At 51.7% G+C, this 22,829-nt stretch overlaps 1 protein-coding gene across 1 annotated transcript; it reads right to left on the reverse strand.

The window, feature by feature from the left end:
• Positions 1-201: 201 nt before the first annotated feature.
• Positions 202-1,111, reverse strand: DNAJB8 (DnaJ heat shock protein family (Hsp40) member B8). Its single transcript, XM_057417650.1, is given in 2 exon segments — positions 202-542; positions 545-1,111. Coding segments are annotated over 2 exon segments (660 nt in total). The 5' UTR covers positions 966-1,111; the 3' UTR covers positions 202-303.
• Between the last annotated feature and the right edge of the window lie 21,718 nt (positions 1,112-22,829).

Genomic DNA, 22,829 nt, shown 5'->3' on the forward strand with positions numbered 1-22,829 from the left:
ACCTATCCATCAAACACCCTGTCTCCTTTTGATATATCAGCTTGGACTCATGCAAACCAACAAGGTTGCTTTCAGATAAATCTACCTATTTACTGAGCAAGCATTGTCTATCACCTTACACAGGGTTAGAAGTCCCACTTCTTAGTTTAGCAGAATTCCAGATCTTTTCCTGTGAAGTATTTGTTCCCAACCACAGAGAGGTCTGCATTGGTTGTGTTATTTATTTTTGAATCAGCATTTATTAATGCTACTTGTGGTAGATCACATCCATTGAAAAATGAGAGCACAAACCACAGCTTGCAGCTAATGCTTGTGCGGGGGGGCATTACAATTTCTGGTGGTCACAGACTTCAGCTTTCCATCTTCTTCCACTTCTATTCTCTCCTGCCCATGCTCGATGATTCTCCGGGTGGTGATCCTCTTGCCATTGATCACTTTAGTAGTGGTTAACACCGATCTGATAACATGTGTCCCAGCTCTGTCCTCAGCAAAGGTGGATTTGGGCTGCTTGCCGGGGCCGAATAAATTCTGTTGCATAAATCAGAAAACAGGTTGGACCTTCCTCCTCTATCATTTTTCCTGTGCCAGTTTCCATCGTATCTCAGGCTATGAAAGGGGTCCCAGAAATCATGCGCAAGGGGATTCAGTCCTCCAAAGGCTTTGCTAAAGATATTGAGATCATGGAATTCACAAGGGGAATTAAAGAAGCCGTTATCACCCACTGTGGCACCTCTTGCTCTGTGGGATCTGCTCTCCTTAACAGACTTGTCATAGAGCGCTCGTTTCCGAGGGTCAGACAGAACCCTGTATGCCTCGGCAACAGCTTTGAATTTCTTTTCAGCTTTCTCCTTGTTGTTGAGATTCTTATCAGGATGCCATTTTAGTGCCAGTTTGCAGTAGGCTTTCTTAACATCATCCTGCGAGGCACTTCTTTTCAGTCCCAGGACTTCGTAATAATCCGCCATTTCGAAGGAAAGGAGGGGCTGTTTGGAAGAAGCCTGGTACTTCTGACCCACGAAGGATGTAAAGCCCAGGGGTGACCAGCGTGCAGAGACTCCTGGAAGTCTACTACTTCTGTGCTCCTCGGGGGTGGGTAGATGCTCAGTTCATCCCTTGATGTCCTTTTGCACCAGGAGGCCCCGTAGCACAGCTTAACCGAGTCCTTCCTTTGTAAGGCTGCTGGTGGTGAATTGTGACCTTAGAGGGGGCTCAGCCAACTGTTGCTCTGTTGTACCCGTTCTAGGGTGGAGCTGGTTCCACCGGCCCGATGCTTTTAGACATAGATCACGCTTGTGATGTTGTAGTTGCATGATGTAGCTGTGATGTCATGGATGTGACTTGTGACTTGCTGCCTGTACCTGCCCAAATGTAGGATTCTCAGATACCTGGTGTGGTTTCTTGAGCAGTGCAGGGACGTAATGAGGGCATATTACCCCTTTGGGGCACATCACCCTATGGCAGCAGCCTCTTTTCTACATGCTGGTTTGGGTATCTGCCCCAATGTGTATGCATGTACGACAGGGATGCCTCATGAACTCCACAGAGACAAGTTCAGCCTGAGGAGCTGAACTTTGATGATCCGGTCTAGGGTTATCCTGCATCTGTTTCTGTTCCCTGGATAGGCCATTCCTGTGGGAAATGCAATATCTTCACAGGGAATCATTGCATGAAGGAGGTCTCCAAGGAAGTGCCAGTGAGGAGGACTCATCTGTGTGTAACGTGGCATCGTAAACACCTACTAACAGCAGCATGTGTTGCAGATCACTGCCCGCTTTTCCATGATCCCACACTTTGGGAAGAAGTCAAAAGCCGGCCAGACCAAAGAGCATATGTGCAGCGTATGAGCTGGCTGCTGTCCTAACATACATCATATGTGTGGGGCCATGAAGCCAAGGGGTAGGCATGTCATCCTGAGGAAAGCAGTGTGACAGAGGCAGGAAGAAAGGTGATTGAGCCGACAGGTCTTGAGTAAGGCTTTGTTTTGCTGGTTTTCTCGCTGGGCAGTGAGGTGTCAGTAGTATGGAGGTGCCTGTCCTATTCTGGTGATAAAAACTGCTGTAAGGCTGGAGCTGAAGCAAGTGCAAAGCAGCCAGGAGCTCAGGGACCCATGGGCTCACCTTGCTGCGGAAATCTTGGATTCTGCTTCCTTTTGCAGAGGAGCAGTTTTTTCCAGTGCTCCTGCACTGAGGGTGAGCCAAGGCTTCATGGCTTGCTCACTGTTTTGCTTGAATCTTCACCAAGGGAACGCATTTATTTGGGCTGGTGTCTTTATTGGATTGTCCATTGGATTTGAGGAGGGCGATGATGTGGTCCATTTGCAGATGCTTGGCAGAAATTTCCAGAGCAATTGCTGTTCCCTACTCTCTGTTACCCAGAAGGGAAAATGAGACATCAGAAAAGCCTGGTGGAGGGTCTCAGGCCAGTTCTCTACGGCAGGGAGTGGGGCTGTGTACGGAAGGAAGGAGGTGACTCTGCCTTGTGCTGCATCTTTGCAAAGCATCTCCTCCCATCCTTGCTTTGGATGATGAGCCCATCTAGGACCGGCTGCCGCACTGGATTGTCTCTCTTGGATTTAGTGCATCCTACCCGTCTGAAAAGTAAGGACTGTCATTCCTGAATGGAGTATGCTCACTGCCCACCTGTCTGCTGCCTGCAGCAGGGTTGGAGATGAGTAGCCATTCTAGAGAGGCCACTGCTGTGAGCCCAAAGGTTTGCAAGGGAAAAAGAAAGGGTCAGGGAGAGGCAGGGAGAAAGGGAGAGTGACATGTCCACATCTAGTAACTAGACCCAAACTAGCCTGGCAGCCCCATCCCTAGAAACCAAGGCTTTGAAATGAGAAATGTTTTTCGTATCTTAAATCTCAAGTACAAACAATAAAAAACAGCCCAGACTGTGTTCTTTGAAGAGAAAGTACAAGTGACCTGAACAGTGGTTATCAGCAGCGTCATTAAGATAAACCCTTAACATGATTTAAAGCATCCGAAACTGAAGGCAGCACTTTCAGATACTAACAGAATGGTCTGACATTGGGGATGAAAATCAATAGTAATCTGATGTCACTAAAAATACTCAAAAGTGTCCCATGGCTGATGGAGGTGAGATTAGTGTAAATATTTGTATTCTAATCAGTGGCACGCGAGGCCTGGAGGCGGCCTCTCTGTCTATTTAATTAATGGAGTGGCTTTTTAAAAGGATCCTAATCATATGTGATTGTATCTGCTTATCAACATTTTTGCTAATTAGATGATATGGAGGCAGTCACTCTGCTAATTCCCTCATCCAAACAGCATATCCTGCACAGATAAAGTACAGTCTCTTTTTAATAAGAAACAATCATGAGACAGACTAACCTTAATGGTGCTTATTATCCGAGCATCTTTGGGATTTTCTCTTCTACCCACCCCCTCCTTCCTTTTCCTTCATGTGCTGCTTCAGAATGCCAGATGGATGCGGATGCAGCAGTTCTTGTCGCCCAGGTCCCCTGCTCCAGGCACCGCCACGTCCAGCCTGTTCTTCCTTCCCAGGCATGGGGTCTGCAAGAGCAGGGGTTGCCAGCCAGGTCAGGATGGGGAGGTAAAACACAAGGCACCAAGCAGCAAAACATCCCAAGTTTTCGGTCACCCACCACAGGAGACCCCAAACTTGCAGCCCCAATCCCTGACCTTGCTCTTGGCACCCCAGTGCGTCCTGGTCCAGAAAGGAGGGAGCATCTCTGAGTTGTGATAACTTTCTTCTACTATTGTTTGATTGGATATGAGGATAAATTTTGTCACTTGAAAGCATTGGAACAGGCTGCCCAGGGCAGTGTGGAATCACCATCCCTGGAGGTATTTAACAGACGTGTAGATGTTGTGCTTTGGAACATGGTTTAGTGGTGGACTTGTCAACATTAGGTTTACGGTTGGGCTTGATCATCTCAAAAGTCTTTTCCAGCCAAAATTATTGTTATTATTATTGTTGTGTTGTTTTCTTCTATTTTAAAAGGGCCTGAGGGCACAGGGGTCCTACACGAGTGGTTTCTCACCAGCTTCATTGATCCTGTGACAAGGCTGGGGTCCTTTTACCTAAACCAACATAAGTCCAAGACATTTGTTCCAAGTCCTTCTCCTATCCAAGCAAACATGAGTCGTGCTTCACTCCACCAGTCAAGCTGTCATCGGGTGTCTCCCCACAGGCAGACCCCTCAGAGGGGACCCTGCACTCACCCTGGAGCTGTGTTCCTGGGGAGCTCAGTCTGGAATGGGCACTGGGGCTGACCACCTGCTGGGGTACAACAGGGAGAGCCTGACTTCAGAACAAGAGAATAGAGAGTAGATAGAAAACCTGCCTCCAAGACTGTCTCCTCACCTCTCAGAATATAAGGGCAATGTCTTGATAAGGAGAATATGTCCTAAACAGACAGAGCTGCCTCCCCCATAGCATCTGGACGGACCAGAGAGGTGCTTGGTGTTTAGTTCTGGGAAGTCAGGAGTTTGCCTGCTGTTTTTGCAGCTGTGAATGCTGAGTAGAAAATGCTTAAATGAGGTGGATTCCCACCTCCATGGGCAGGAGGAGAGGGTCAGTGTGACTTGTGCACTGATCCCATGTGTTGGGCTCAGCATGGAGGGTGGCTGTGGGATGGATGGGAGATGGAGTGGCTCTGGGGAGTGCTGGCTGGGAGGGACTCCCAGAGGCTGGGAGGCAGAGCTGAAGGAGGAACCAGAGGGCTGGCTCTGTATCCAGCGTTTCTGAGCTTTATGTTAGGGCTTGAGGCTAAATAAAGGTTCAGGCAAGAAAACAACCAGCTTGTGGGTGGTGGAGAGGGGCAGGAACCTCACGAAACCATTCTTTTTTGAGGTACAAAGTCAATAAGGGGGCCTGGTCCCACTCATTGGAGTCAAGGATGGACCTGACATGTGTTTCATGTTAGATCATGACCCACGCCCAGGGCAAGGCTTTGCTCTGGTCATGGAAAGCTCAAACAGTGATGTAACTTGTGTCCACACGCTGACCCCAGCAGAATTCAGAGCACTTTGGTTTCATTGCCTGGGTCATCTCCATGTGTCATCTGCACTGTCCTTGTCCAGGCATGGCTATGCCGAGGTTGTACTCGGAAACAAGGCTGGTAAGTCCTTGTACTACTTTCTGCTATTCCTCCTCTTTGGCACGGCCCCTGACCCTCCTTCCCCTCCCCGCAGTGACCGCTCTCCCAGAGCTGTTTCCCATCCCCAGCTCCATGGCTGAGGGCTCCAACTTGGAAAGAGGAGGGACTCGTGGGCCAAGGATTGCATTGCGAGCCGTTGAGTCCTGGGGCTGAATGAGGCCCTGCTTATCAGCAGCATGTGCTTATCTGGAGCGCGCCGCCGGGTACCTGCTCCAGCCCCATCGTGAGCGAACACGTTTTACCACCCAGCTGCAGCGCGCCAAGCGCGGTCAGATGGCTCAGCTGGGGCCGGGTAACGCGTGAAGCCGCAGCAACTTTATCACTTCACAACATCCATACATAGCCACAGCCTTGAGTCTTCGCAGGGGAAGAAAGGATGATGAGTTACTGCCCTGGGATTTTCTCTCTGTCTCCAGTCAGTGGGAAGCGGTATGTGGAGCATTCATTTAATAAACCAGAGGGGAAAAGCTGTAGATCAGCTTCTCATTATTTCAGTGCTGGCTCACGCCATCGCTTGGGTTTGTGCCTGACAGTTCAGTGTGTTATTTGAGGCCACTCAAGCATTCTGCAGAAATGATGCCACCCTATTCTGGAAGCATGGGGTTCATCCAAGCAGGGAGGGCCTCCCTGCAGTAGTAGGTTTATCAGTGCTAATTTCATCTCAGTTTTAGGTCTCAGTTTGCAAAGGAGATGCCCACTTCAGAGACTGGTCCCTGTTGAGAGCCACTGCTCCAGCAGGAAACCTTCTGGAGATGGTTCTTCTAATGTGGACTTCTGAAGTAAAGCAATTCTAGGTGGGTAAAAATGCACCAGTGAGGCTGGTTTGTGGGGAAAAGGGGAGTCCTAAGTGGTACAAAACTTAGGTGAGGGTCCTGGTGGTGTGCACACAGACCTGAAGCCTCCTGCTGAAAAGCAGCATCCCCTTTCTCTAGAAGGCAGGCAGGATCACAGGGCACCACTGTGTTTGTCCCCCAGTATTTGCTAGTTGTGTATCAAAGAAGAGGGCCTTGGGCAGTCAAGGTGGCAAGTGGGGGACTGATCTATTACTGATGACTTTGCTGGGAGTGGGGAACTGGAGAAGAGACACCACACTGAAGCCATCAGGAAGCACGTTCTGGTCCTGCCTTTGGGCACCTTATACATGGGGCTGCTGAGAACAGTGAAATTTCAACACTGGCTCAGCAAAGGTTTAGTCCGAGTTTATTGTGGAGATTAAAAGGCTGAAGAATATAAATTGTGAATGTGATGACTTAAGAGCTCATAAATTCAGTGTGCAGCCTATTGCAGAGAGTTGTGTGCTGCAGCCACACTGCCCTGGCTCCCGTTGCTCAAACCCACACTCCAAAGAGCCCTTCTGTCCTGCCCTTGCTCCCAAAGTGCTGTGTGCACATGTGTGTGCACAGGTACTTGGAAACACAGGTACAGACTGGTCAGGGATGCTGTCCCATGCACACTGTGGGTCTGCTGCTTATCTGGAGATGTGGACTCCCTGTCAGTGCTTCAGCCCAGAAACCAGTGGTAGTGATGGACTGGTATGTGCCCAGAGATGAAAGCAGCTTTGGCATTATGTGCTTCTCCTCTTTTCCTAGGAAGATGGGGAGCTGGAAACCAGCCTGCTCCTCGAATTGGTCCAGCCAGTGCCAAAGACATAGCTTTTGGTCTAGGAGCCCTAACTAAAGCCAATGTGGGGATGCAGCACCCAGTGCCAACCTGCTGTCCTGCTGGGAGCAGAGCTGACACTGAGCAAGGAGAGCTGGGCACAAATCCTGGAGCCACACCAGAAGATGCTCTGGGAAGTCTTTGTCCCCAGTCAAGTGGACCAAGCCCTCAGCGCACAGTAAGTGTGATGGGGATGGGTTTGGTGGGTGGCTGCTGCAGTCCTGATAACTCCATGTGCTTGTGTTGGGTATTGCTGGCATTTACTCACTGTGCAGATCTTCTTTTACTGAATGAGCAACAGGACAGGAAGAGGCTGTGCTTTTAAAATCATTTTTAATGACAGTAAGAGCCACATTTCTGCTGTTCTGCTTTTCAATCTGGCTTGCAGTAGAAGTGGTCTTGACACTTGGGTCTGTAGGTGCCCAGTGGCCATGGTCCTGCCTGAGCAGCCTCAGGAGCACACTGCATATATTGCTGCATTTTCCTACCCTGACTGAGGTGTATCTGGCAGCATTTTGGTCTGGCGAGACCATCTTCCCTTGCTTCCCTCCCCCAGCCCCTCAAAAACTTAGCAAATCCACCCAGAATGTTTGCCATTCCTCAGCACCCCGTTTGTGTGACCCCCCATAACCACCCTTCCCCGGGACTCGGCTCTGAGCAAGAAGCAGAGATAACGTTTAACAGGCAAGAGCAGATGAAAAGGAGATAAAGGTGGAAGGGGGTGGAAGAAAAGGGGGAAGGAGGGCGGGAGGAGGAATGCAGAGGTATGTGGCTGCATGTTGTGCTGTGTTGGTGCATAAGCAGGCGTGCTTATCAATATCCAGATGCGAGCGCGTGTGCGGGGTAATATCTCCTGAAACAAAAGGTGCTCCTGGACTCTGGGAGCGCTGCTGGAGCCTCCCCATCAGACAGTGCCTGTTATCAGCCTGCAGCAGGCATTCCCATCTCATCGGGGATCTGAGCCCCATCAACCACACCCGGGACTTCCAGAGCCTCTCCCCCAGCCTCCAGCCTCCCTGAGGAGGGAGGGCAAGAGTGGACCGAAGGGGACGAGCATCCCCGGAGGTGATACCCAGCATGTCAGCCGCCTGGCTTCACACCTTTGTGGGGATGGGGGAGCTGGAGCTGCAGCCGTGTTTCGGCAGGGACAGCAAGCAGCAGGGTGATGCTGAGGAGCTGCCAGCCCTTGCCATGGGAGCAAGCCTGGCCAGAGCTGCCCCAAAGCTCCCGCTTTGTTCTGTGTGGGGCAAAGAGACATAGAATCCCAGACTGGTTTGGGTTGAAATGGGCCTTCAAAGCTCATCCAGTTCCAACCCCCTGCAATAAGCAGGGACACCTGGAGCCTCCAAGGAAGGCTCCAAGAGCAAAACAATACCCTTATAAAACCTTTCTCCTCTGCTCCCTAGCACCAAAATGCGATGACCACTGATCTTAGGTGGCTCATAGCTGCAAATAGCTCTTGTACTAATTAATGTGACAGTGCCACGGCTTCCTCCTTCTTCCCTAAAATCAATTAACGAAACACACGTTTCCCCTTCTCCTCCCTCCCCTCCGTGCGCTGCGGTGCAGCAAGGCAGCGGACAGAGGGGCAGCAGGACTGGGCACTGCGTTCCCAGGGCTCCCGAGGGGCCGGGATGGGAAGCATAGGGAAAGGGGATGAACAAGGTGCAGGGAGAGACGCTGCTGCCTCCCCACAACAGGAGCCGCGCGGCTCCCGGGGGATGCGCGGCGGTGGGAAAGCTTGATTGCCACCCGCAGCCACGCTGCGTCGCGCTCCTCCCTCCCTCCATCCCGGCTCCCTGAAGACCCCGGGAATTGTCCTTCCCTGCCGGCCCGTCGGGCTCTCGGAGCATTCGTTATTTGCATGGCAAATGACGGGAGAGGCGGGTGGGAATGTGGGCGCCGTTCGCTTGCCAAGCGAGGGCAGAGGTGTGCGTTACAGAGGAGGCGGAGAGGAATCTGGGGAGGTGAATTCTGCGTTTTGCGGGAGGGATGGTAGGGACCGGAGTGTGGAATCATGGAATTTCTAAGGCTCCTGACCTTGGAGATTTAAAACCACAGACAGGGAGTGAAGGTGGGAGCCGGAGTGAGCTGGGGGTGTATTGGCATCACACCGCTTCCCAAAAAACCCAGCAAGAACAGGACCCCCCCCCCCTTCTGTGCTTGTTCTTCTGGCTCCACTTCCAGGTGGAAATGAGAGCCAGGTCTGGGGTGCATGGGTTGAGTGATGGCAGCAGGGCTCTGAGGGCATGCAGCAACCACAAAACACCCTTCCTGGGGAGTGGGAGACCGCAGGACATGGTGCTGAGACACCGGGTACAACCTCCTGAGCATTATTTCTGTAAATGCCTCCATTTGGTCCTTATCATCTCCTCCGATCTCTATTGCAATGCCCTTCTATTAATAAATAACTCCATTCTCCCTTACCCCATCTCCACCGCTCACGTTGAGGTAACTGGGAATTTGGGCTTGGTTTTTATAGACATTAGAAATAGATTTTATCTTTATTAAGGGCCCTCTCCCCACCTCCCAACCTTTGCTCCATTGCACCGAGCCCAGCAGCAGCTGGAGCAGGGGAGGCAGGTCCTTGGGCTGAGCTCAGCACTGGGAGAAGAACCTCTCCCTGGCTTTGGCCAGGCCAGGAGGGGTTCAAAAGGGCCAGGTTCCTCCCTGTGCATTAGTGCTCTGTGAGTACATAGATTCATAGAATAGTTAGGCTTGGAAAGGACCTTAAGATCACCCAGTTCCAACTCCCCTGCCATGGGCAGGGACACCTCCCACTAAACCATCTCACCCAAGGCTCTGTCCAACCTGGCCTTGAACACTGCCAGGGATGGAGCATTCACAATTTCCCTGGGCAACCCATTCCATCTCCATAGCACAGAGGGAAGCACTTCAGACAAGGAGGGAGAAACTTTGAATGAGAAATATTTAAGTCAGTGAGCATCTGAACTATCCAATTCTCAAGCACTGGTTTATTTTCCTTGGTGGGGGCAGATGTGTGACTGGGGAAATACCTCTAAAGAACCCCCGCTGGGTGCAGTCCTGCTGCTCAGCACCACGCGGGTTTGGGGAAGATTTTCCTTTTTTAAACTGTGGCTTGCAAACATTCCCTGGAAAACAGTTGAGTTTGGAAGTGCCTCGGTTGGTCGTGATTGGGCCGGGGACTCACTGGGAGGCATTTCTCTGCCTGGCTTGGACAGCAGCACAGATTCTGGCAGGGAAATCAGCGCATGTAAATTAGACTTGTGGTTTCCATGAATCCTATCATATATGGATTGGAAGCTGATTTTTCCAAGAGCGATCATGCCAGGAAAGCTTGTGCTCTCGCATAGCCCCAGGCAGCGAGCACAAGTGACACAAACATGGTGAGGCTGCGTTCGTTTACAACTGCGGCTGTTGAGAAACTATTCCTACAATTTGCCTTCCCTGCTGTTCCTCCCTCTCCCTCCCTTCCTCCTCCCTTCCCACTCTGGCGGGGGGGGGGGGGGGGGGGCGGCGGGGATCCAGCCCCGGTGCTGGGCCAGCGGGATGGGTGCAGGTACGGCTCCGGCTGGGTGGGGGCTGGATTCCTGCCCCGCAGCCCTGCGTTCCTCTGCCCTTATCTCCCTGCGCAAGGCAGAGCTATAAACGTTATTGGCCATGAAGTTATTCATCCCCTTCAAAGTTACGCATACGCAAAGCAGGCTCTGGGGCTGGAGTGGAGCCTTCCGCCAAGTGTGAGTGGTTAAAGGTGGTGTGTTAAGTAAAAACCTCCAAGAAATTAGTGCATTAACATATGGCAGGGGTTGAAACTGGATGAGCTTTAAGGTCCCTTCCAACCCAAACCAGTCTGGGGTTCTGTGAAATTGCAGCATTAATGGCACTGAATGTGTATAGACATAATTATAGGTTAGTAAATAACCAGTAAGTATTAGTAAATAACAAGTAAGTAACCATAGCGTTTCTTGCAAGGTAAATAAACTCTTGCTCCAGGGTTGGCTAAATCAAGGCACAGAGTAATGGCCCAAAGGCTGGCAGTGAAGAGAATAAGTGAGAAGTGATATAGAGGAGCTTTAGCTGGGACACAAGTCCTGCCTTCAACACAGGCACAAGTCAGCCCCCCTCTGCCCCTCACTGTCCCCATTCCAGGGCTGTGGCACCAGGTACTACTCCGCCGTGCTCTGTATCCCGGCTGGATGCGGTGATGCTCCTACCAGAGCGGGATGCAGCAGTGGGGCTGTCAGCAGAGCCCAGGCATTGAAAGCTCAGAAGACCCCACTGCCTTCTTCTGGCAGTTCATAGAATTCATCCTGGTTCATACCTGCTGCTGTTTTAAACTCATTCCTTCCCAAGGAGTGACTCAGTTCACGAAAGAGAAGCAGTTAGATTATTTTTTGGCTACACAAAGAACTGGGAGATCTTTTAAATCTCTCTGACCTCTGAAGCTCAAATGTGCCGTAAATGGGGGAAGGGCCTATCCGTTTTATTAGGCTCATGCACAGGCTACGCTTGCCTGTATCAGCCATTCCCCATTTTTCCCCTGTGCTGCCTGTTGATGTCTCAGACCAAGACCTTTGCAATGTTTCAGGTGGTTTCCATGCTCAGCTGGATGATCTGGATGATCCAGGCAGCGGTTTCTGCCCCATCCCCTTCCCTCTCCTGCCTGCCAGGGCAAAGGGATGCTGGATGGGGCTTTTTGGGGAAGCGAACGCAAGACCCCAGTCTGATTCTGTCCCACACTTCAGCTTGCAGGGCCCAACATCAAACATGTCCCTGCAGCCCGAGCCCCCATGGGCCTGACAGAGGAGCAAAAAGAGAGGGCTGGAGGCAGCAGATCCTAATCTTTATTAAATAAGAACAAAGCTTATGCCGGCTAATGAGAAAAACAAACCGATGAAAGATCCGGCGGGCTCCTCAGAAGGACACAAAGAAATTCTCTCTGAGCAAGAGCAGGCTAAAAATATTCCCGAATATTTATTTTGCTGGCAGTGGCTTCACAGGCTTCAGATTCGATGCCGCCTCTTTGGGGATTGGCATGGCCATCGCAGCGCTTTCAGTGCAGGATGCTCCAAGCTCTGCACGACACCCAGAGCAGAAACAGCCCTGCAGCCAAGATGTGAGAGCACACACTGCCTCAGCGCTGACAGACCCTGTTTCTCTAAGGACAACAGGGTATTCTACCATCAGCTTAGGTCCATCATCCTGTTTGGAGCCAAAGATGCTGCAAGCACTTCATCCCAGTTTCATTCCCTTTCTCAACATGGGTCCCTGTGCATGGGGTGCTGAGGATGCTATCACTAGGGCTTGCACAGATGCGTCGTGACAACAGACACATCAGGGGTAACTGGCAGGAAACTGGGAGCACTGGTGGTGTTATCCAGCTTGAGCCCACAGTGTTGCCTCAGAACAACTCTGTGACCTGCTGAGTCTCACCAGCTCCAGGTCTCTTCCCTTCAGAAAGCCACAACCTGCACAGCATCATTGGCAATGATGTGGGCATTGTTTGCAATCAAACCCAAACCCACGTGAAGTTGCCCACATTGCACATGGAGATAATGGCTCCAAAGTGCAGACTGAGCCTGGGGAAACGCATCAGGGCACAGAGTGTTTCAGGAGGTCGTGGTCAGCACAGGGTCTCACAGAGCCTGGCTGTTCCCTCCTGCCCTCACTGCTTCCCCCAGGCCCCACGATGTCCATCCAGCCCATTATCTCCAGGGATGGTTGGTGGAGGTGATGGCAACTGCAGCACTGGGCCAGACCTCCCAGCTTCACAAATGCTCCCTCCTTTCCCATACAGCCCCAAACCTCACCCTTGATGCCGCTGAACTTGCCTGAAAGCATCACTTCGAAGGCAAAAGCACACAGCAATGAGTCCTGCTATTCCTCCTCCACCTCTGCCTGTGCTGCCCATGAAACCCCAGCCTCTGCTCTTTAATGTACTGTGGCTGAACTTGCTGCCTGCAGGTCAAAGGGAACATAATTTACTCAGGCTTTGATACATTTGATACAGTTTGGGGTGAAAAGGGAAAGAGGGGGAGGAAAGGAGACGGAGGGGATAAGCAGTGGGAAGGAAGGAAGGAAGGAGGTTGCCTGTTTGTATGGGAGCTGGATTCATGTGAAGATGACAGAGCTATTTTCTAGCCAAGAAGTACTTAGGGATAACCAAGAGGGGTTTGGCTGGAGCAGGGGCTCCGTGTGCTCAGATCAGTGTGGCGGGCAGGAGGCAGCCTGAGCGTTTGTCTGCAGGCCCCTGGTTATCTCTTTCTGTGATGAGGAGATGGGCAAGGGGAGGGGGACAGGGTGCCTTGTGTTCTGCATTGCCCAGTCCTTCATTGCCCAGGCAGGACCATGGCACGGTCACAGCTCCCTCCCTGGCTGCCAGCTCTCATCATGTTTGCATCTCCTTAACACCCTGGTTGTCTTAGAGCCTTCAAACAGTTGGTTCCTGCAGCTTCCCTGCCCGTTTCCCTGCTGGAAGGAGGCTGCAGGGCACGGAGCAGGTAAATGAACCCCCTCGGTACCAGGGGTGGCTTTTCTGGAGGGAGACACCAGAGGTGCCTGCTGCCCAGCTCACAAACACCAAGGACAGGCTGAAGTCAGGGAGCTCAGCCCTTGACCTCACACTGCTTCTGGCTGTGCTTTTCCACAGCGAGCTGATTCGGGTCGTGGTACCAGCCCTGTCCCTGATGGTGTTGTGTAAAGCCCACTGTAAAAAACACCCCCTCTGTTCCCTTCTCATTCCTCCAGCAGCCACCATCAGCTTTGGGGAAGTCAGGGGACAACACGTGCCTCCCGATGCAGGTTTCTCTGCAGGTACCTAAGCTCTCTGTTGGCTGTAGCTTCACTAAACTAAAGCAGGAGCCAGCAGCTTCTGCAGAGAGCCCCTCCTGATGGCAATGCTTTTGGGTCACGTCACCCCCTGCGCTGGGGTTGGAGCCTGATGCTTTCAAGCACAGGTTGCATCTGCCTTTTCTTTTTGAGGGGGGGGAAAGAGAGGAAAAGGGCAACGTCCCCTGTGAGAACCTGAATGTTTCACTCTGGGCTAGCTGTGTTTACACAGGGAGGAAGCGAAGCGATGCGGCTGCTGTGGTTTCAGTTCTCACTCCACCTCACTACTGGGAAACTGGACCCGTGGTTTGGTTTGTGGCTGGGGGTGGGGGGAGAAGAGGAAAGGTCCTGGGATCTGAACTCCACTGGGGGGGCTCTGCCAGCCCCACAGAGGCACCGGCAGCACTGCTGGGGCTGAGGAGGAGGAGGCAGCCCCCAGCTCCCGTGGCTCCCGGTGCATTAATATTCACTGTGGAACAGGGGTGTAAATTCCCTGCTATCTCCTCAGGGTTTGCCGTTGATGCCGTTCATTTCACATAGATGTCACTACCGCCTTATGAGCACCGCTCCGAGCCAGCCGCTCAAATGGACCCAGTGCATTATAGTAATGGAGTAACTGTATAAAAACAATGAAATCCAATCTCTTTAAACTGATTTGATGTCTGCCTGAACCACAACATTTCCTGCTAATGGCTTCCTTCATTTTGTAACCGTGATCTCCACCTGATCAGATTACAGCTGTTTTTAATTACAAAGCTAATAGAGTTTGTAGGCAGTGTCAGGCGCATGCCTGGGGTGGGCAGGGGCTGCAGGGGAGCCGGTGGGGGCTTTGCTCATGCACCAGCCCATCAGGCCACTGTCAGACACTGGGAGTGGGGAGCAGTGAGGAGGATGATGATGGTTTTCAGCATGGAGCCTGTGTACAGGTCTTTGGGCTGGTCTATGCGACAGCAGAGCCCTGTGTTGTGCTCCTGCTCCATGCTCAGGGTGCCTTGTCATCAGGCTGGGTGGCTGACGGTGCACAGGAGGTTTGTGGTGTGTTTGGTGCTCTGGAGAGGCAGGTGCCAGGGCCACAGGAAGGCATGAGAAGGGCAGAAATGGCTTTTCTTGATGATGCAATGTGAAAGGACCAAGGGAAATAAAAAAAGGAGAAAGAGCAGACTAGGGATGCACAGCGCTATTCGACTTCTGCAGCTGATGGAAAGGGCATTGTGGATAACTGACAGTGGAAAAAGCCCTGGAGATTGATGTCTTTCTTATGGCATAGTGCTGTCAGCTGCGGGGCATGCGTCCTCTCTCTCTGCCCAGGCTGCCAACCCCGGGGACCATCTCCATGGCTCAGCCCTGTCCCAGGTGGTGTTGCTTTGTCCAGCTCTTCGTTTGCGCATTGATTGCTCCATCTCTCTGGATTAGGGCATGGATCAGCATAGGTGCAGGCAGAGAAGTGGTTTGGAGGAGCTGTTCCCACTCAGTAGTGGAGCCCTGGGCTGGCTCTGTTGGGGGAGAAAAACCTGTGCATGATACAGATGGGTCGGGGCAGCTTGTGCTGATGTTTAAGATTCAACTGAGGTTGAGCTTGGTTGAAGCTGGTTGAAAAATCTCAGCAGAGAAACAGCAGCATCTCCCTCTCGTACTGCCCTGTCCTGCCATGGGAACAGGGCATGGGTTGGTGGAGCTACTCCTGTCTACAAAAGCAACACTAAGCAAGTGGATGTCTCGGTGGTGAGCAGCCTGCTCAGCCCACCCTCCATGGGGTGTCCTGGGTGGTGTGACCCACAAGAGGGGCCTGCTCGGTGGGGATGCTCATCCCTTGCTGTTGTAAAGCCAGAACTGCACATGTCGGGTTACACGCCAGCCTTGTAAATGATTTAGGGTCCACATCAAGAGTGCATCAATTATGTACCCTGGGACTTAATTATTTAGCTTGACAGGAGTCACTCCCCTTAATTTCATTGTCTTCTTGGTCTCCCCTTTCACTCAGAGCAGTGGATGCTCTGCTGGGAACAGTGTGTTGTGTGTTTCTGCTCTTTCCCATTACTGCCCAAACTCATCTCTTTCCCCTTTCCCTTAGTGGATGAGGAAAACAAGCTGCAGACATGACTCCAGGGCAGGGTGAGGGTCTGGGCCCATGCACCATCACCACTGTTTTCTGCCCTTGGCATGTGTTGGGGACCAGACTCTGCCACTCTGGTCCTAAATGAGCAAATATAGGAAGATCTCCAGATGTTGTGGGTGAGCTGGGCACTGGGATGAGGTTTTGTGATTTCCAGAGTCCTTTCTGCTGCCTACTCACCCACCAGCAGCCAGAGAGTCCCCAGCCCTTCCACCACGCTGGGGGTGCTTCCTGTCCATCACACTGACAGCCATCAACACACACCATCATCCAAGTCATCTCTTCGCCACTCTCCTCCCCCTCTCTTTTGTTCTCCTTTCACCTCTTCCTTTATCTGAACTTTTAAACCCCACACGTCTGGAGCAGGGTTTACACTAACTCCAGCCTTTGGGAATTGTTAACGCCGAGCTGGTTTCACAGCCACGTTAACGTGCACGGCAGAAACCCCGAGCATCCCAAGTAAGCCTCGGGAGGGCGGGCAGCGAGGCCGTGCCCGTGCTCAAGGGGCACAGCGAGGCCCCGCGCTGGGCAGGATTTCCTCTCCCTCCATCCCCGCGCCGTGTCTTGGTCTGTCTTTAAACGTGTTTGTTTTAATGAACCCTGAGAAACTTTCCTTTTCCTCACATAAATAAATGAACTGAAGACAGGAGTCCCAGATTTAACACAAGGCACGGTAACGAAGCAATGTGTGCGGATCAGTTGTCACCAGCAACCCTGCAATAACAACATAATACACACAACCCCATGCGAGGCTGAAACAACCGCTATGGGCAGGCAAGGAAGGAAATATATTCTCCAGCGTCAAGCTTCACAAGACTTTGTTCTGCAGTAAACTCAGGGGTCACGAGGGGGATGTAAGGTCCAAAACACCTTGAGCAGCAGAACTTTAGTGTCACACAGCAGGCAGGGTCGTTGGACATGCGGCAAACCCTGCTTCGTTAGTGTGGGGTTTAATAGTCTGGAATAGGAAAAGAAAGCAAGGGTTTGTGATAGAACAGGAAGTTCCCTCGAATCCTGGAGCCTTTGAAGAATTGGCAAAGGAATGAGAAGTCTATGTTTGAAAAGGCTCCGGGCTGTGGGGCCAGAGGGGCAGGGAACACGGGGAGGGAGGCACCGAGCACCAACCTTCTCCTGTCCCACACTCTGCTCCTTGTTCCCCTTTTCTTCAATTATTTGATGCTTTTCCGTTGCTTGTTTGCTCTCACACACACTCACTCACACACATAGACACATGTGCTCTCTGAGGTTAGCAGTTCTCCCAGCTCCAGTCTCCATCAGGCCCTGCAGAGCAGCCAGGGGAAGCAGCTCCGTGATCCAGGCTCTGCTCGCGCCTGACACACAAACCCATTTCTTTGAGGAAGTGCTGCTGCAGTTTGAACAGGTCTGGTTTGCTGCCTTGTTTCCCTTTTTACTTCTTTGTGCCTCTTCTATTTCTCAGGCGCAGCACTTCTGTGTGGCTGCAGGAGTAGATGGGCAATGCCTCCCCTTCCCAGGGTGCAGGGAGTCACCAAAGTCCTGTATCATTTCAAACACATTTTCTCTATGCTGGAGAAGTGCAGTTTGGTGGCTTGGCTGTTAGGAGAGAGAACCAAGTTGCTGCAAAACCAGTGATTGTGATGATGATGAGGATGAAAGTCAGGACTGAGTTTAAAGGCCCACAAAGGAGACTGGGCACTAGACCTAGGAGAGGCTTTCAGGCACTTGAAGGCATCGGGATGCCCAGTGCAGGGAATGGGTTTCACTTCTTTGCCAGCCCAAGGTGGGGAGGACCCACCAAGGGAAACAGGTTCTGTCCTTCCCCAGGTAAAAACTGCTGGTGATGAGCTGCCTTTTCCCCTTGCAGGGTGCCCTTCCTGGAGCCCAGAAAGGGTGAGACACAGGGAGCAAGGTGGGCAGAGGGAGCACCCAGCCATGGACACAGAGGGGAAGGGAGCCTGGAGAAAGAGCCAAGAGACTGTCATGACATTGCGCTTTCCTCTGTGCTAATTGCACGCCTGGGACCAAATTTAGACTGGTGTAACTCTGCTGAAGTCACCAGGGATTAATTTGGCCTCTGGTGGCTCCATTGTTTTAGCTAAATGAGTCAGAAGAAGCAGACTATTCTTATCTGCGCACAGTGGGGCGGTGACAGTAATGGCTCTGCGAGGCAGACCCCAAAAGCAGCACGCCTGGACCCGGGATCAGGGCTACCACGACCCAAATGGGGCTGCAGGAGGAAATGTTTTGACACCTGGGTTATAGATGGAGGCAGCTCGGCACTCGCCCTGCTGTGGTGCAGGGGAAGGGACTGCCGGGCTCCCCGGGTGCTCGGTGGGGCAGCTTGGAGTTCCGCAATTCTTTGGCCACCGGAGAGGGAAGCTGTGGCTCTGGAAGGGGCACGTGGTGGCGAAGGGGACTTCACACCACTTCCCAGCCCAGTGAGAAAGGGAGCTCAGGCTGGAGATGTCCAAAAAACACCGGCTGCATCCCTGCACTGCTCGTGCCTCTGCCAGAGGCTGGGTGTGGGGAAGGAGGGATGGGATGGAGCTGCAGAGGATGTCTTGGGCAAAGGCTTTGGTGGCTGGCCCAAGGCAGCTGGGTTGTGTTGTGGATTCCCCCAAACTTCTGGGAAATTCAGGATGAGTTGGGAAGCCGTGATTTTCCCAGCCCAGGTTAGCTGCGAGCTGTTTCCAAGCACAGAGGGGTTTGCTGGATGGGCTGTGGGAGCCATGTGCCTTGGTCAGCTGCATCCAGCCTGGTGACAGGAGGTTTTGGAGGGGAAATAGAGCAAACAATGGAGACCAAACTGTTGTCCCCTCCCCATGCCTGCTGCTGCAGCCAAGCTCCCCTGTTCATGCTGTATCCACTGCATAGACAAGTGTAAGACTTGGGTCTCTAAGGCTGTCAGCCTGGCACCTCTCACCATGGATAAACACCCTGTAAAGAGAGTAGAGGCCGATCCTCTGAGGATGGAGATCACAACAGGTGGGAAGGGAGGGGAGAGCAGACCTTGAGCCTCGCTGCTCCCAGCACTCCTGCACCTCCGCCTTCCCAGCGTCCGGGCCTGGATAATAAGCAGAGCCACAGCAGCTATTCAGGAGGCTCTGACCCTGGCTAGGTAACTACATAATGAGCCTGTTTGAATTGCTCCGGTCCCTGCCAAAGGGGTGGGATCGGGGGATGCTTTTGTTTGCAATAATGAACCTGTAATTATGCTGCATTTCTTGGTTTTAGCCGCATTTTTTGTATGTGTGTTGTTCTCTTTGTATTGACAGATTTATGGCCAGGACACTCGGCTGCACCACCAGCCCTATGTGCTGTGTGCAGACTGACTGTCGTCTGGAAGGTGCGGGGAGAGGGGGACGAGGGGGGTCTTTGCACTGCCTCAGCCCCTTAAACGCATTAAGATGAATACAAAGGCAGAGGTGCTGCCTCCCAAAAATCACCACTTTCAGCAAGGCAAAAAAATGTGTTTTGAACTCCAGGTGAATTAAAAGAAGTGGGGAGTGATTAAACTGCAGGAATAAATAATAGCACACAGCAGATTTCAGCTCCGAGGCGCTCCATAAAATCACACTTTGAAATGCAGGGATTAAGCAGGGTAGGTGACAAGGTAACTTTGTTAACAGACTAATCTCTCGCCTTAACAGAGACAGGGGATTTACATGTGGCTGCACAAAACTGCTTTATGGTCTCTTTTTCCAGCTGGAGAATGGTAGGAAGGGGACAGGATGAGATGGGCCAGGGCTGGGTGCTTTACAGCCAGTTGTAAGATGGGTTTAAACTGCCTTTTCTCTCTTTTTTTTTTTTTTAGGTTTGTGGGTTTTTAAAGCAAGTCTGCATGGAAATGTGTCACCCATCATCAGATGTTTCCAAACAGCTCAGGTAGGGGAGGATGAAGATGTCACAGGATGATGAGTAATTGGGTAAAAGCATTTGCGGTGCCATTTCTCCCCGATTAGTTTAATTTTCTTTCTTACAACAAGCCAACCGGCAGCATGGGCTGGTCAAAATGTCACATCAGGACTTCTTTGCCCTGAGTCTTCTCCTGAATTCAGCGCTTCCTCCCCCAGGGGTGTCTGAAACCTAAACCCAGGTTACTCCTTTCAAATGACTCCTCTATTTCAGCAGCAAGCAGCAGGCTGACCGGCATCTCTGGTTTTAAACAGAGCTGGTGAAAGTATTTATCACGCTTTATTTGTTGCAGCTGGGTTTCTGGGTATTTGTGCCCGCTGCAGGCAGAGGGACTGATCCTGGAAGGAAGCTCAGTGCCAAGCCCTCATCCCATTTACAGATCCAAGTGATGTACCGTTCCTGGATGAGATTTCAGCTTTTCCAGGTGGGTGAAGGTGATCTTGTCTATGAGGACAGGGGAACAGAGGTCCCGGTGAGGGAGGCTCTGCCACTGGGTCAGGGGAAGGTTGCTTTTCCCTTTGCTTTGATGGCTGAGTAGGAGGAAGAATGGGTGGTTTCATGCACGAGGGTTGTCAATCTCAGCAGAGTATGACTGATTCATAGAATCCCGGGCTGGATATGGTTGGAAGGACCCTAAAGCTCATTCAGCGTTACATTGAGGCCCCTCAGCAGCAATAACCAGTGCTCCACACAGCCTGAGGAGGACAATAGAACTTGTCCCCTTGCTGCTGCCCAAGGGCTGGAGCTTGCATAAGGCCACACGAATTGCCTTGTGCTGGGTCCCAGCAGGGCTCACAGGAGGTGCACTGGTGACCATGAGCACGCCGAGCACCTTCCCAGGCATGGATGGAGGAGAAAGGATGAATTACCCATTGTGAAAATCAGACATAGCCCCAACTCTGAAGTTTATCCCCATTTGGGCTCTAAACCATATCCCAACTGAGCCGCAGACGCTTATTCTGTGCAGGAATCTGACCAATTGTTTCCCTTCTCTCTTGTCCTTATACCTTAAATCATTTTGACCTTTAATTGGCCCTAATTTGCCCCCAGCCAGCCCTGGGACCCTTCGACACATTTGCTTGTAATTGGGTCCCTTTGTTATTTCTGCAGAGAGCCACCCCTGGTTGTTTCTGTTTGAAAACCTTGTGGGTGTCATTGAGAGCGGAGCCGCTTTTGAATGAGCCCTGCTGGGGGCCAGGAGAGGCCTGTGAGGAGCCAGCAGAGAGACAGCGTTATCTAAATGCAATTATCACATCCCTGTGAAAACTAGAAACCAGCCCCGGCTTAAGCAAACATCACACGCCCCTGGCTGCAGGGTGGTGGATGCTTTGCTGGGCTTGAAGGCCATGGAAGAGGTTTCCCTGGCATCCCACGCTTCACTCAGCAAAGCAGTGAATGTCTCTCTGCCTCCTGCTCACCACAGCTGGGGATGGAGCTTGATGATGGATTTTCCTTAGTGGTTTTCTTGAAGTTCACCCTATTTCAGCGGGGTGGTTTGCAAGAGATGGCTCTGGTACAGCCACAGGGCACTGCAGGACTAGGCAGCGAGCTGTATTATCAGGCAGTGCCCAAGCAAATCCCTGTGTGCGCTGTTAATCTGGCTCTGGCCACAGTTTGCCCCCAGCCCCACTCATAATGTCATCAAGATGTTAACTGTCCAAAGCGAAGCTAGACCAGCGAAAGGATAATGCCAGAGCCAGATAGCATCTGCGCTGCCTCCTGCGCTAATGGACCCTTGTTCTGTAACCGAGTCCCAGCTCAGCCCTGCAGCAGGAGACCTCGCTTGAATGCTCGCTCCGTGCAGACCTTAAAATCGAGTTAAATTACAGTGCTGTCAAGCCTCTGACCACGGATTGTTGTGTCCATGGTCCTCTTGTCACCAGCCGAGATTGAAGCTGGTGCCCAAGCAGCTGGGAGCTGCAGCGTTCCATGAAGTCATTTTAGTACCAGATCCCAAAAAAAATTGACTTTCCATGGCTTAAAGTATTCGTGCAGCAGCACCCACAGACTCCAGCCGCTTTGGCTTATGTTAGCAAACTGCATCTTATATGGAAAACCAAGGGAGTTGTGGCTGGCAAAAGCTGAGGCTGGATTTCTGCCCTGCAGAGGGGTGTTCTGTATTGGGTCACTCTATCCACATGTGGCTCCCATAAGGAAAGGTGCTGTTTTAGCCAGGCTAAAAATGATGATTGCAGCAGGGTGATGGAGCAGAGGATGGAGGATGATGCTAGCAGAGGATGGAGGAGGACTTGGTGCTCTGCAGAGGTACCAGGTATGGTGATGCCTCCTGTCCCTTGAGATCATGTGTTGGGACAGGCACGGCGCGATGGTGATTGCACTGGGGAAGGCACATGTTTGGAAGGAAGGCAGAGCCCTGCCCAGCCAGCATGGCTGTTAAATCATAGCCACAGCCATCAGAGATGGGCCTTTAGAAACAGGCACTGCTCACAAGCCCTCCTCTGCCCACTTGGAAGTTCAGAATTGGTACTTCAGTTCTTGATTTGCAGGGCTGGAAGCTGTAGTTTTTAATGGTCAAGGCATCTAATTAGAATTGAAGGTGGATGGAATTAGGTCAGTAAAGTGAGTCTTAATAGCAAGACTCCTAGCTGGGTAAAGCTCTCTTCTAAAGGCAACATGGAGCCAAGAGGCCTGGGGGTGAGGTTTGGGGTCCCCATGATGCACCCAGCCACAGCTGTGTCCTCCTTTGGAGGTACTCACCAAATCAGGGCTGCACAGCTGGAGGTGGGAAGCACTTTCACAGTCATCTTCAGAGTCTGCACCTCCCTTCTGACTTCACTGAATGTTTTTCCTGATGTTTCTGTCCAGCTTGCTCAGGATCCAAGCACCTTGCTTCTGCTGCTGAGGTTCTGGTCAGCTGTGGGCTGTTCCTAGGGTTGGTGATGGGTTCCTGCTGTACAGCTCTGACCAGGACAGTGCCTGAAGCATTTAGGGTCAGGGCCAGCCCTGGCAGGCTCCAGTCCCCATAAGTCTGTTTGAACACTCGATCCTTCCCCTGCAGCTCGGAGTGCCCAGGATTCTTGCATATGTAACTGTTTGCAAAGTCAGGCTCTGTTTGTATTGCCTGCTCGCTAATTTAAGTTTAAATTTAATCTTCTGATGCCCAGTTCTGTTTAATTATTTTAATCCATCCATAATTTTAAGGAAATGTTTTTGTTCAGTTGTTTTCCTTTTTAATAGAGACGTCTGGAT

This window comes from Pezoporus wallicus, unplaced genomic scaffold, assembly GCF_028554395.1.
Source record: "Pezoporus wallicus isolate ANWC-B61680 ecotype Strahan unplaced genomic scaffold, APGP_CSIRO_Pwel_v1 contig_8542, whole genome shotgun sequence".
Taxonomy (NCBI): domain Eukaryota; kingdom Metazoa; phylum Chordata; class Aves; order Psittaciformes; family Psittacidae; genus Pezoporus; species Pezoporus wallicus.